At 38.4% G+C, this 14328-nt stretch overlaps 1 protein-coding gene across 1 annotated transcript in view; it reads right to left on the bottom strand.

Annotated features, from left to right (window-relative positions):
* LOC150097861 (uncharacterized) overlaps positions 1-14328 on the bottom strand; it is a 501089-nt gene that overhangs the window by 395802 nt on the left and 90959 nt on the right. Inside the window, exon 6 of the mRNA XM_090406613.1 lies at positions 9190-9298. Within this exon, the coding sequence (XP_090262739.1) occupies positions 9190-9298 (109 nt within the window). The remainder of the gene's footprint in view (positions 1-9189; positions 9299-14328) is intronic.

Raw genomic sequence — 14328 nt, 5'->3', positions numbered from 1 at the left:
TGTCAAATTTATCCCGAACACCCTGTATAGATAGGCAGCATGCATCTCCTCCTCTAGAAAAATGCTTATCACATCATCTATTATATCTCTGTCAGCTGTTATGTTTATTTTAAATTCAATAGATACCAAGGTATCCATTTTGCCTATGGATATAAAGATTTATCTTTATGAGATCCACTTGCCATTATTGTTTGGATTAGATGATTCTCATTTCTATAGAATCATTTTAAGAGATGTTTCAGGAATGATGCCATAATAGATCATGCTATTGTTGTACTCCAAAGAGAAGTGGTCAAGCTTCTAACATTCTGGCATACTAAAACTGTAGGATGGTGGAATTATGCAGGTTTGTGTCCTTTTTTGAAAGTTTTCTTAACCATCACCTTCTTGGTATAAGAAGACTGCCAGTGAAGTTTAGTGGTGGCAAGATTCCTATGAGAATCTTGACATGAGATGTTCTTCTTGTCTTGGTCAATACTACATTGAATAACCAAAACCTCAAAGGTCTGGTCTGGTCGTATAGTATTGACACTAAACACAGTACCCAATGGAATGATGCTCATCTTTTCTCTTGTATCTCTTTTTCATCCTTCCACCTTCAGCATGCTCAGCAGCAGGCTGGATGTCCTCACTCACAGTTGATGCATTTAGGATTTCTTTTGTAAAGCACAATTCATTATCACACTCTCTGTGGCCATATTGAGCATAGATAGTATAGCCATGACAAGCAGTTTGAGCATGCCTGTATTTAAAGCATCTAGGTAGATGAACAATGTAGTCTCAAATGGCAGTTCAGATATCATGATTTTACTAATGACAGAAGTTTAGGCATACCAAACACCAGTATGCTATTCCTGAATGGAACCAGATCACCATCTCTACATATCAAGAAGTATGAGGATAGTTCCATAAGTTTCTGGCCTGCCTAACTTTTAGAGGTGAGAGAGAGAAAACAACTGTGTCACTTTTCAACATAATTGGAGAGTGAATTTAGATTAAGAGTGACTGACCTGCAGCGGGAGATAGATGAGTTGAAAGAGGAGGTGGAATGTCTAGTGAATGAGAGCAGAAGTATGAAAGATAAGATTAGGAGAATGGAAGAGATGAATGCAAGGCGAATCAGAGTAGGAGAGAGAGAGAATTTAAGGAGTATGAGTGAGAGGTATGGGGGTGCTAGAAGAGGAGAGATTGGAAACAGTAGAAGAGAAGGAATGAGAGAGAGGTATGGGAATGCTAGCAGACGAGAGGATGAAAACAGTAGGAGAGACGGAATGAGAGAGAGATATGGCAGTGCTAGAAGAGGAGAGAATGGAAACGGTAGGAGAGATGGAATGAGAGAGAGGTATGGGAATGCTAGAAGACGAGCGGATGGAAACAGTAGTAGGAGAGACAGAATGAGAGAGGGATATGGAAGTGCTAGAAGTGGAGAAAATGGAAACAGTAGGAGAGAGGGAATGAGAGAGATGTATGGGAGTGCTAGAAGAGGAGAGAATGGAAACAGTAGAAGAGAGAGGTATGGGAATGAAAGAAGAGGAGAGAATGGAAACAATAGGAGCGATGGAATGGTAAGAGGTATAATGTATGGTGACTCAATGATCCGTGGTGTTCAGGATAGGATGCGTGAGGAGTGTTTGCCAGGAGGAACAATAGAAAGGGTGGCTATGGCAATTAAGAGAAGTGAAAGGGTGGATGAGATGATTGTGATGGTAGGAACGAATGACTTGAGTGGTAATGTAAGTCGGGCAGCGAGAGATATGAGATTTTTGCTTGAGACTGTACGGAAGAAGACAGAGAGAGGAAAAATAGTGTGCGTGTTGCCTAGGTATGATAATGATGAGCTGAGCAGAAGAGCGGTGATATTGAATGGCATAATAGCGAGAATGTGTGACAAGAGAGGACTGGTATATGTGGATGCTTGGAGTGCGTTTGAGGAAAGAGAGGAGTTGTTTGCGAGAGACCGTTTGCATTTGAATGAGGAAGGACGTAGGCATCTGGAGAGATTGCTGTTCTGAACGAGTCAGTGTGTCCCAGGGAGGATGATAGCAGGGGTGGCCTCTTGTGGGAATGGATACTTGGGAGAAGGGAGACAATGTCAGGTAAGACTCAGCCCAGTGGAGTCTAGAAGGGATAATGCTGGGTATAGAAACAATGGCATTTATATGCTGTATACTAATGCCAGGAGTATCCGTAATAAGGGAGAGGAATTGGTGGCGCAGATAGCATCAGCCTGGCCAAAAATTATTGCGATCACTGAGACGTGGTTGACAGAAGGGGATATAAAAACAGGAATAGAAGTCGCTGGGTATAGCATTTTTCGCCAGGATAGGAGGGGAAAGCGTGGTGGTGGGGTGCTGCTTATGATAAGTGATGACCTATGTCCTCTAAGAGTGGAGAATTTGGAAGGTAGTGAGACAAATGATTTTGAGAGCGTATGGTGTGAGGTAGAGGTAGGCAAGACAGGATATTTAGTGGGGTGTTGCTACAGACCCAGGAGCACAGAGGATGGGGACCAGGAGATGTTTAGACAGCTAAGTTTGGCAAGTGCAAGAAGAATGATTGTTATGGGAGATTTTAACTTCAGTAGTATAAATTGGAGAGAGGAAGATGCATGTAACAATAGGGGAATGGAATTTCTAGAATTCTTGAGGGACAAATGTCTTAGGCAACATGTAACAGAGGGAACAAGAGGTTCAAAAATTTTGGATTTGGTTATAGCATCAGAAGAGTTGATAATAACTGAGTTGACGTCTCTCCCACCAGTTGGAGAGAGTGACCATATGGTTTTGACTTGGAAAATGAATAGACATGCAGGAGTATCAAAGAGACGGGAACTTATGTGGAATTATAAGGCAGGTGATTATAATAGTCTTAGACGTCAACTTCGGGAAGTTTCATGGAGGGAGGAATTGGAAGGCCGGGATATCACCAGTGCGTGGGAAATTGTGAAAGAATATTTGTTATCAGCAATGGTAAGTTGTATACCACGAGTGAAGAAGAGGGCGCAATTTGGAGTAAAGTGGATGACAAACAATATTAAACAGGAATTGCATGCGAAAAAGAGGCTATGGAAGAGATATAAGGAGACAGGTGAAGAGATGCATGAGGAATATAAGACACAGGCCAGAAGAGTGACTCGTGTGGTAAGGAAAGCGAAACTGGAATATGAGAGGAGATTGGCCCTAAGATCCAAAGAAAATCCTAGGGAATTTTTTAGCTATGTGGCCAGTAGGAGGAGAAATGACTGTGGAAGAATGATATTGTGGGATAAAAATGAGAATAGAGTGACTGATGCAGAGGACATAGTGGAATTGTTCAATGAACACTTTATTGGAGTATTTCATCCTAGAGGAGTCAGTTTTAATGCTAGAGGGATAGGACTGGTACGAGGTCTGGAGGTACAGGAGGAGAGTGTGTTTCAGATACTGAGTACTCTGGATGTCAGTAAAGCTGTGGGACTGGATGGTATTTCGCCACGAGTTTTGAGAGAATGTGCTAGGGAATTGACAATACCTTTAACGTGGCTTTTCAATGAAAGTCTGGCTTTGGCAAAGGTGCCCAGGGAATGGAAGGAAGGTAAGATAGTGCCATTGCATAAGGGTGGTAACAGACTGGAAGTGTCTAATTATAGGCCAGTCTGTGTGTCATCAGTAGTTGTTAAGATCTTGGAGAAAGTAGTGAGGGACCATGTACAGCATTGGGCAGATGAGGGTAATGTTATCTGTGAGAATCAACATGGATTTGTGAAAGGACGCTCTTGTTTTAGCAATATGCTAGCCTTTTATAATAAAGTTACAAGAGCATTAGATGAGGGAAAGGCATATACTGCAATTTTCTTAGACTTGGCGAAGGCATTTGACAGGGTGCCACATGATAAGCTGGTATTTAAGTTGCAGCACATGGGTCTGGATGTCAGATTGGTTAACTGGATTCAGGATTGGCTGTCTGATAGGTATCAGAGAGTTGTGTATGGTGGAGCAGTTTCCAGGAGGCAGAGGGTTACAAGTGGGGTCCCACAGGGCTCAGTACTAGGACCTATATTGTTTAACCTTTATATCAATGACATAGCCAGTGGATTGCAGGGGGATATTCAGTTGTTTGCGGATGATGCGAAGCTTGGAAGGATTATTAGTAATAGTGCAGATGTGGTAGCCCTGCAAGAGGATTTAAATAAGCTAGATAGATGGGCAAATGAATGGGGGTGTCAGTTTAATGCAGCAAAATGTAAGGTCTTGAGGTTTGGGAAACATCGATGGGATGCTGCATACTCTATGGGAGGAGTTATACTGGAGGAAGTAGGGGAGACAAGAGATCTGGGGTTGATGATTGATAGAAACCTGAAGTTTAGGGGACATATTGCAAAGGTGGTGAAGGTAACACAGAGGATTGCTGCAATTATGAGAAGGACACTGACCTGCAGAGATAAGAGGGTTATCATTCCGTTGTATAAGTCTCTGATCAGACCACACTTGGACTATTGTTCTCAGATTTGGTCCCCAGGATTTGAAGGGGATAAATTAACCGTGGAAAGGATACAAAGACGGATGACAAAGATGGTTTCAGGACTGTACAAGGATAGTTATGAGGATCGGCTGAGAGAATGTGGACTGCAGAGTTTGGTGGATAGAAGAAGGAGAGGTGATATGATTGAGACTTTTAAACTGTTGAGAGGTGGTTACAGGGTTGACACTGGGGAGTTCTTTCGCTTGGTTGATCAGCGGGAAGGAGTGATGACAAGAGGCCATCCCTGGAAGTTACGAAAGGAAACTGTGAGCAAGAGGGTAAGGAGTGGTTTCTTTGTGTGGAGGGTGGTTGAGCCGTGGAATGCATTGCCTGATGGAGTGGTGGGAGTGAGAACGGTCAGTGGGTTTAAGGAGTGGTATGATAAACTTTGTGTTTCTCAGGGGGGGACTTCCCCTCGATGAGTCTTGACAGACTTTATGTCTTAGAAAGGACCTCCCTCGATGAGTCTTTTGACTCCTTGGAGGCCTGAATAATAATAATAATAATAATAATCTCCCTTTACTTCAACACACTTCTCACATATTTGAATTAACATATCTATGCCCTTGAAAAAAATAGTCCATACTTTTGTCTCCAAAATGGCCTAAAACTGCATCCTTCACCTCAGTGTCATCTGCAAATTTTCTTCCTTGAAGTCTTTCTTCAGTTTCAAGAAGAGGTCACTGGGTGCTAGATCTGGGCTGTAGGGTGGATGTTTCAATCTCCTGGAAACCACAGTCCTTCAAGGTCGTGAAGCATGCAAACACCATGACTCAGCATCCTTGTCTCTTTTCCTTTATGGCGTGTGTAGATTGTGCAGGAGTGAAGCATAATATTCTCCACTGATGATGGCATTCCTTTCCTTGAAGTCAATCAAGAGAATTCCCCAGCAATCCCAAAAGATTGTTGCCATGATCTTCTTCATGGACTGAGTGATCTTGGCTTTTCTCAGTAGTGCTTTGCCTGGTTTGCACCACACTATGGATTCCCTTTTGGAAGGAGGATCATAATAAAGAACCATGATTTCATCCCCAGCAACAATGGATTCCAGCACTTCTCTCTGATTCCTTGGCAAAGCTTTAAAAACTTGTGGGAAGAGGTCACACGAAGCTCCTTCTAAACTGAAGAGAGACTTTGGGGTACCTACCTTGCACTGACCTTTGTTGTGTGAAGATTTTTTGTGAATGATACGAAAGATGGTTGTTATAGAAAATTTGCTGAGATTTCTTTGAGCTTCAGCCATCTGTTATTGAGCAGTTCTCCTCAACAAAAGAGACATTTTCCTCAGTCATCTCACTTCCAGGTTTGACCATCACGAGGATCATCTTTGATGCTCTCTTCCAAGGCAAACTGTTTAGCCTATTCCTTCATGGTGGAATATAAAGGAGAAGTTTCCTAATAAACACCATCCAATCACTGTTTGATAGCACTTGGAGAAAGCCCTTCTTTTGTGAGAAACTATCACAGCACGGTACCCAATTAGAGTACCATGTGTTAGTCAAATGAGCGACTCTAACTGGTAGAGAACAATCCAAGTAGAGAGTTGAAAACTGGTACACTAAGCTACCGATAGATGGTGTTATCTGTCACACATGCCATTTTAAAATTTGTGCAATTTGTGTATGTCAGGCTGGAACTTTTGGAACCTAGTTAGTATCTCAAAAATGTCACAGTGGTTTTAAGCTTTGACATTCTTAACATTGGATGTTGCTTGTAGTATCTTTTCTGAGTGTTGTTAACATGACATTTCTACAAGAACTGATTTTCTTGTCTCTAGATCCTCTCAATCCATATTCCTTGTAACTCTTTTGAATAAAGAAGGTTGATATTTTGTCTATTGGCTGTTCATCTGTTGAAAAGATGATGAGAAATGATGGTACATTTATATGTGCATCAGATGTTTTCTGTTACTTTTGTTATCAAATGATGTATATATAGTTTCTGTATTTGGATAGAGTGAAGAATCCTGTAAAATTTAGGAATGAAGGATTTGTGCACAAATGGATTTTTGATTTATTATTATTTTCTTGACCTCCATGGAGTCACAAGTCTCATTGCAGGAGATCAATACTAGTGACCACAAAGTCTATCATACCACTCCTTAAAATCATCCATAGTCTGCATGTTCACCACCCTCTCAGGTGCATTTCCATGCAATAAACTTACTTCATACCCTTTTACTCGCTACCTCCTTTTGCAACTTCCAGGGATGGCCTCTTGTCCTTGTTCCTTTACCTCATTCTATCATATGAAAAATCTACTCAGTGTTAATACTATAATAACTCTTCAACAACTTAAATGTCTCAATCATATCCCCCCCCACCTTACCTTCTATTCACCAAACTCTGCAGTCCATATGCCCTAAGTCTACCCTCATAATCAACGTTGTATAGTCATAATTTTTTTTATCCATCTCTGCATCCTCTCCAAGTTTCCTAGATCCTCCTTCAAATCCTGGTGACCAGATCTGAGCACAAAAATCCAGATATGGTCTGATCAAAGCATTATGCAATGGGACTAGCACACTTTAATCTCTCATGGTCAATGTTCTCCTCAACATTGCTGCAATTCTCAGAGATGTCTTCACAACCATTGCAATATGTTCCCAGAACTTTAAATCTCTATCCACAATTACCCCAAGATCCCTTGCTCCCTCCACTTCTTCCAGTATAACTCCATCAAGTGAGTATGAAGCATCCCTTTTGTAGAAACCAAATTTTAAAACATTACATTTAGTTGCATTAAACTGATATCCCCATGCCTTTGCCCATCCTTCCAGCTTATTCAAATCCTCTTGAAGAGCCAAAACATCAGCAACTAATAATCCTCCCAAGCTTCACATCATCAGCAAACAACTGAACATCTCCCTGTAGTCCTGTGAAAATATTATTAACATAACAATTGAACATAATGGTCCCAGGACTGAACCCTGTGGAACTCCACCACTTGTAACCTTCCTACACCCTGATGCTTCTTCCCAATATACAACTCTCTGATATCTATCAGCAAGTCAATCACCGATCTAATTCACTAACCTGATATCCAAACCCACATGATGCAACTTAAAAATTAACTTGCAATTTGGCATCCTGTCAAATGCCTTTGAAAAAAAAAAAAAAAAAAAAAAAAAAACTGACAGTGTATGCCTTACCTTCATTCACTGCTCTTGTTACTCAATTGTACTAATACTAAATTACTGTCTATGAGTTCTTGCCAATCTCTCCAAAATCTTAACAATTACAGAAGAAATACAAATAACAGGCCTATAGTTTGATACCTCCATTCTATAGCCATCCTTATGCAATGGCACTATCTTACCCTCCTTCCAGACTCTAGGAACCTGCCCCATTACAAGACTTTCATTAAACAGCTGAGTTAATGGCACAGTCAGTTCCATAGCACATTCCCTTAAAATATGTGGTGAAATTCCATCTAATCCCCCTACCTCAGTGACATTATTGTACTCGGTATTTGGAATACATCCTCTTCATTCACTTCTAACACTTCATCACTAATTATCCTTCTACGAATAAAGCCTGTGGTACTAAGAACATTAATAAATAATCATTAAATAGCTCAACTATGTCATCTGCTTTGGTCACCCGATTCCCATCTCCATCCTGCAAGATAATCTGTCCACTATCATTTTTCCTCCTACTCACCACACAGTAAAAAAACTCCTTGAGATTATCTTTCAATTGCAGTGCCAGTCCCCTCTCATATTCTAATTTTTCTCTCCTTACAATACTAGACACTTTCCTAGTCCGAGCATTATATTCCTCAGGCAACTGCTCTCCACCTCTCTTCTTTATATGCCTTCCATAATCTCTTTTTCTTCTTCTGCAATCCACCTTTTATTATTTTTGTCATCCATTTGACTCCAAATTGCTTTATCTTCTTCACTTGAGGTATACAATCGGTCATTGCTGTCAACAATTTTTTCTTAAGTTTCTCCCATGCACCAACAACCCCTCTTCCCTTAAATTCTTTCATCCACTGCAGTGCTGCAAGCTAGTTTCTAAGTCTATGAAAGCCACCTGCCTTATAATTCCATATAACTTCCTTCTGTTTTGATACTTCCCCATACTTATTTATCCATGTCAGGACTGCATGGTCACGCTCACTAACTGAGGGCAAATATATCATTTTCTCTCTCTTTCTCTCTCTCTCTTTATATGTGACTCCTCCTCCTCCAGAAAAGTTAGTATGTTTTAGTATATCCTAAATGGGCCAAGAGTTAGATAATTAGGAAGCCCTGCTTTACAGACCAATGATGGAGATATGTCAAGCTGCTTCAAACCTCCAATAACTGGGATGTGGTCACATACTGTGGGCAATAAATGTTACTATCTTAAAACTTTCAAAACATCTATGCCAGGATGGGATTCAAACTCATAATCTGGTGGCTGGAGAGTGGACATACTATAATCTCAGTCAAACAGGCTAGCACAATAATTCATATAACATTGCAAATTTACTCATTTACTTTGCAGCTAGAAGAATACTCCTGAGGTAGACAGAAAAATCAATATACTCATTATTCCTAGTCACAAAACATTAAATATTGCACTTAAAAAAATGTTAGAATATTCACAAAAGAAATTTTCACATCAGATATATAATATAGAAAATTAAATAAGACCTCTAAATTTATATTGTATTAGCTAAAATTTATTAAATAGAATCTACCTCCTGATTCAGGACAATGGAAATTGGGGTCCAGTCCTCTAGCACACATTTTTGCTATTTTTTCTACTTGACTGTTATTTATATAGTCCAGCAAACGTCTTAAATTAGCCTGAAAAAGTGTTCTAATAAATTATATGACAATACTTCTAAAATAAATATTTATAAATGATTTAACTGCTATTCATTTTGGAAAATGATGGAGACAACTACCGTGTTAGAGCAAAACTTTAGTTTAATATAAACCAAAATGAACACTCGACGTTTCGACCTTCATATCAAGGTCATCATCTGGAGCATACACATATATATACAGAGAAACAAGCTGCACTGCACTACAATCTACATGGTTTGCTAAAGATACTAATCAACTGTTACAACAATTATTGGCCTGATCTCTGGTGGAAAAAAAAAAAAACCTTTACTACATCAAAGCTAGAGTCCTATTATTATTATTATCTATTAGGTTACAAAATTAAATTGGGATGGAAAGCAACATGTTTATATATATATATATAAAATAAAATAAAAAAAAAGATGTGATTATACATATAAATTTGAACCATTGTTGTGGAATAATTTCCAATAAAAGCTGAAAATTGCTTCAAGTCCTCAAGTATGCCAGATACTAAGTAGGCTGAATATGGCACATATTCAGCCTACATATTCATGTATGTATAATCACATCGTTTTATATATAAACATGTTGTTCTCCAGTCCAATTTAATTTTGTAACCTAATAGATAATAATAATAATAGGACTCTAGCTTTCATGTAGTAAAGGGTTTTTTTTTTTTTTCACCAGAGGTCAGGCCAATAATTATTGTAACAGTTGGTCAATAACTTTAGCAAACCATGTAGATTGTAGTGCAGCTTGTTTCTCTGTATATATGTGTATGCTCCAGATGATGACCTTGATATGAAGGCCAAAACGTTGAGTGTTCATTTTGGTTTATATTAAACTTAAGTTTTGTTCTAACAGGGTAGTTGTCTCCATAATTTTCCAAAATGTATTCTGATCACCATGTAAGGCATGAAAGAAAGGATATTTAACTGCTATAAATAAATCTAACTTATTTTTCTGAAATAAAAAGGAAATAATAATAAATAAAACATAAATTGATTAATTCAGAAAACATAGCATTTTTTTTTTGCTTTTTTTAATGCAAAACAATAGGTGTAGGCACTGATGAAATTATTATTCACAATTTTTTTTTCTTACTACACTGTGTAATAATGTTTTTGAAATGAGAAGAACAAATTAAGTATATGACAGTTTATTAAGCCTAAATTTATTGTGCAAGTATATAAAAAATAAGTAAGATATATACGATAATTTTAATAAAAATTTAATATAGCAAATATACAAAAAAAAGTTTCTTATAGCAAATATCTTAACAAGGTGTAAAGAGGAAAGCTGATTCAAAACGCTCCATTTATATGGTGTAAATGCCACACAACAAAAGAACTCTTCGGGATTTCCTTTGGTCTGCTTAGCTGAATTCTTCTCATAATCTGATTTTGCCTTCCTTGCCATGCTGGTCACCTTTTTTGCCTGATTCTTGAACTGTTCATGAGTTTGCTGGTTACACTTTCTCTTTATATAACCTCCATAGCATTTTCTTCTTCTGCAGTTCGTGCTTAATGATATTAGTCATCCATCTAACTCCTATCTGATTAACCCTCCTTAACTTAGGTATACAATTTAATATTGCTTCATCTAGATGACCCTTAACTATATCCCATGCACTACTAACATCTTTATCCGGCAGTGTTTATGCCATGGCACAGATTTAACCTTTTTCCTAAGCTTGTCATAATCACCTGTCTTGTAGTTCCACATATTCTTTCTTGACAGAATATTCCTCACGTTTTACGATCTCCCAAGTCAAGACCGCATGGTCACTTTCACCAATCGGAGGCAATGTGGTCACCTTGGTTATGGATAGCTCTTCTGATCCTATGACCAGGTTCAATACTATCCCACCCCTAGTCACTTTCATCACATGCTACCTTAAGTAATTATCTCTTAGTAGGTGTATAAATTCCATTTCCTTCCTGCCATGTGGTCTTTCTTCCTTCCAGTCTATATCTTCATAGTTGAAGTCCCCCATAATAATCAGTCGACTGTCTTCCAGATCATCCTTAGAACTACCTGGCTTATAGCAACAACCAACTGTATATTCTGTCTTACTGGTTGATCTCCCACCAGACTGCTTCAAATGAACAGCCACCCTTTGCCTATCTCCTATTCTTTTGGGCTGCAATCCATCTGCTATTATCAGCAGTATCCCCCCCCCCATCCTATCTTCTCTATCTTCCCAGAAAATGCTAAACCCTTCACATTCTTTCCTGTAAATACATCATCTGCTATTAGCCAAGACTCACTAATGCCTATAACATTTGTTGAGGTTGCACTAACCAATGCCAAAAACTCCTCCCTCTTGTTCCTGATACTTCAGGCATTAGTATATAGAAATTGCAGCATCCCTTTAGGCCCCCACCCATCTTTACTTTCTGAATTCACTAACCTAGTCAATATTTTTGATTGAGAGACTACATTCCTCACTTGGTCATTCTGACACTCACTCGTTTCATGAGTATCCTCACATAAACTCACCTGCTACCACCATAACTGTTTTAAGTTTTCCTGAATTAGCACTTCAGCGTGCTCAGTGAACAAAGTCCTCTCTAGACACCTAACATCAAAACTATTTAGATGCAGTCCATCAGCATTGTACAAATCCTTCTTTCCGTCAAACACGACCACATATCCAAAAATCCTACATCATTCCTTCTGCACAAGCTAAGTATAGACTCATTGGATATGAATACCTTCCTCCTTAGTATGCCTCTATCATAGCATGGTAGGAAACTTACAGTCTTCACCTTCTCGCTCTTCAGTTTTGCCTCTTCTAACAACTCCTTTACATTCTCCCTCATCGAATACTTCTCACCTCTCAAATCATTTGTACCAACCAAGACAATCATTTCCTTTGACTTACCTTTTTGCATCCAGATGGCATGGCTAATATTGTGAATTTTTGCACCCAGAAAACACGATTTTGTTACAGTTTCATTAAGTACTTCCTGAACAGTGAGTTGCCATGCAAAATTTTCTCCTCAACTTGTTTTTCTTGTTTGTTCGGTTAGTCTTTATTATTCCTTCGGACGGTCTGCTTCTTTCTCTTTTCAGCCCTGCTAATTTCTTGCTACTTCTGTAATTTTTCAATTTAGTGCTTTATCCTATGAAGGATAACATTCACGCGTGCAATTTCTTTATTAATGTCCATTTTGTTCTCTTCTATTTACATGGCCACATGTTCAACATTAATAACACCATTTTCCATCCTACCATTGGTACTGTCCACTCTACTACTGTATCTGTAAGGTGACGAGAAAGCAGCTCTCGTCACCTTACAGATACTCACTTTTGAAACACTTAATGCACATGCTCTCCAGTTTCAATTTCCTTCCACATATCCTTTAATTTTCTGGACAAATACATTTTACACACACTGCACTAAAATAAAATTTGACAAATTCAAATTGCCTGGCAACATGATCTTTGCCACCATTGTTTGTCCACACATTGGCACCATGCAGACAATATCATATTTAAACAAAAAAAAAATTCAATGTTTACTTACAAACTAACTGGCTCAGTCAATGTTGCATCTGTTGAAAACAAAAACTACAATAAGTTAGCCTAATATTCTCAAATAAAATATGATAACATTTCTTATCCTTGAGGAGCAATAATTCCCCTTTACACACATAATATGCTACTTCATTTATAAACACACAACAGTCAATGTCCCTGTTCTATGTTGCCTGTTTATTTTCTCCTATTCCACTGTTATCTGTTCTGCTTATAAACTAGCACATATTCAACTTGTTCCGAAGAATGGTAACAAATCTTTACTATCAAATTACAAGCCCATTTCTTTCACCTCAATTATTTCTCAAGTAATGCAGAAAACTATTAAAAGTCAATTTTTATAGCCTCTTCCAGGAAACCTCTCAAGTAATAAACAATAACCAGCATATTCCAAGACTATCAAACAACAGGGAATCCTCTTGCTCATGTACCAACCTTTGTACAAATGTCATGGAGATTTTTTTTATATATCTGATCCACACACGAAAGGCCACAAGACCTATAGCACATTAGAGGAGGAGGAGAGAGGAGAAGTCTGTTCACATTTTGTTTGAACAGACGTGGTTGTAATTTTTGGGGAAGGCAGAGTTGGAGAGACTGTTCCAAAGGACAGAAGTAGATGGAATGAAAGAGTGAAGTTGGTTCGGTGAGTTCACGATGAACTGTAAAAGGATGTTGGTTAGTAGAGGCTCTTGGTTTAATGATTTTGGAGGAAAGTGAAAGAATAATAGTGGCCAATTCAGCAGAGCACTGTCCATGAAAGATCTGGATAACTTCAAGTACTTGAAATTATAAAAATCTCTAAGGCATCTGATCAAGTTTGGTACAAAAGCCTACTAAGTAAACTCCTGTTATAAAGCTTGTATTCTAACTTGTGCAAATGGGGCAGCAGATTTTTCTCCAGGTGCACATTACATGTGATGGTGGACAGAAGTCTAAGACCCTGTAATTTCCATGCATGTAGAACTCAGGCCTGTTTCATTTGTCAAAAAAGACTTTCTTCCAGACATCCAAATTTCTAGACAGGATGAAGATTTCTCTTTGTGCTATTATTCTAACAGCCAATCTTTTTCTGGCATAAATATATTACAAATATCACCTCCTCAGCATCCATCAAAAATCAAGCTTTCTCTCAAGGTATTGCCTCTTAACAGCTATTAACTCTATACAAATCACAAATCCATTCAACCACTGAATACTGTGCTCACATTTAGAGTAGTGCCCTTGGAATAAATGTATTACGAGTATCACCGCCTCAATATTCATCCAAAATTAGGTTTTCCTTTTCTTTCCTTTTCTCTTACCTTACCTCTGAACAGCTATTAACTCTAAAAAAATCACAAATCCATTCAACCAGTCAATACAATTCTCATATTTAGGGTAGTGTCCTTAAGAGTTCCATAAAAAATACCTTACTCAAGAGATCCATTAAGGTGATTAACAACTCATCCCTTTCATTTTCTTAAACATTTCCAAGCTCA

The sequence above is a fragment of the Typopeltis vanoorti genome, chromosome 16, assembly GCF_054136105.1.
Source record: "Typopeltis vanoorti isolate ZY-2024b chromosome 16, IOZ_Tvanoo_1.0, whole genome shotgun sequence".
Lineage (NCBI taxonomy): Eukaryota > Metazoa > Arthropoda > Arachnida > Uropygi > Thelyphonidae > Typopeltis > Typopeltis vanoorti.
This window is presented reverse-complemented; position numbering and strand designations above follow the sequence as displayed.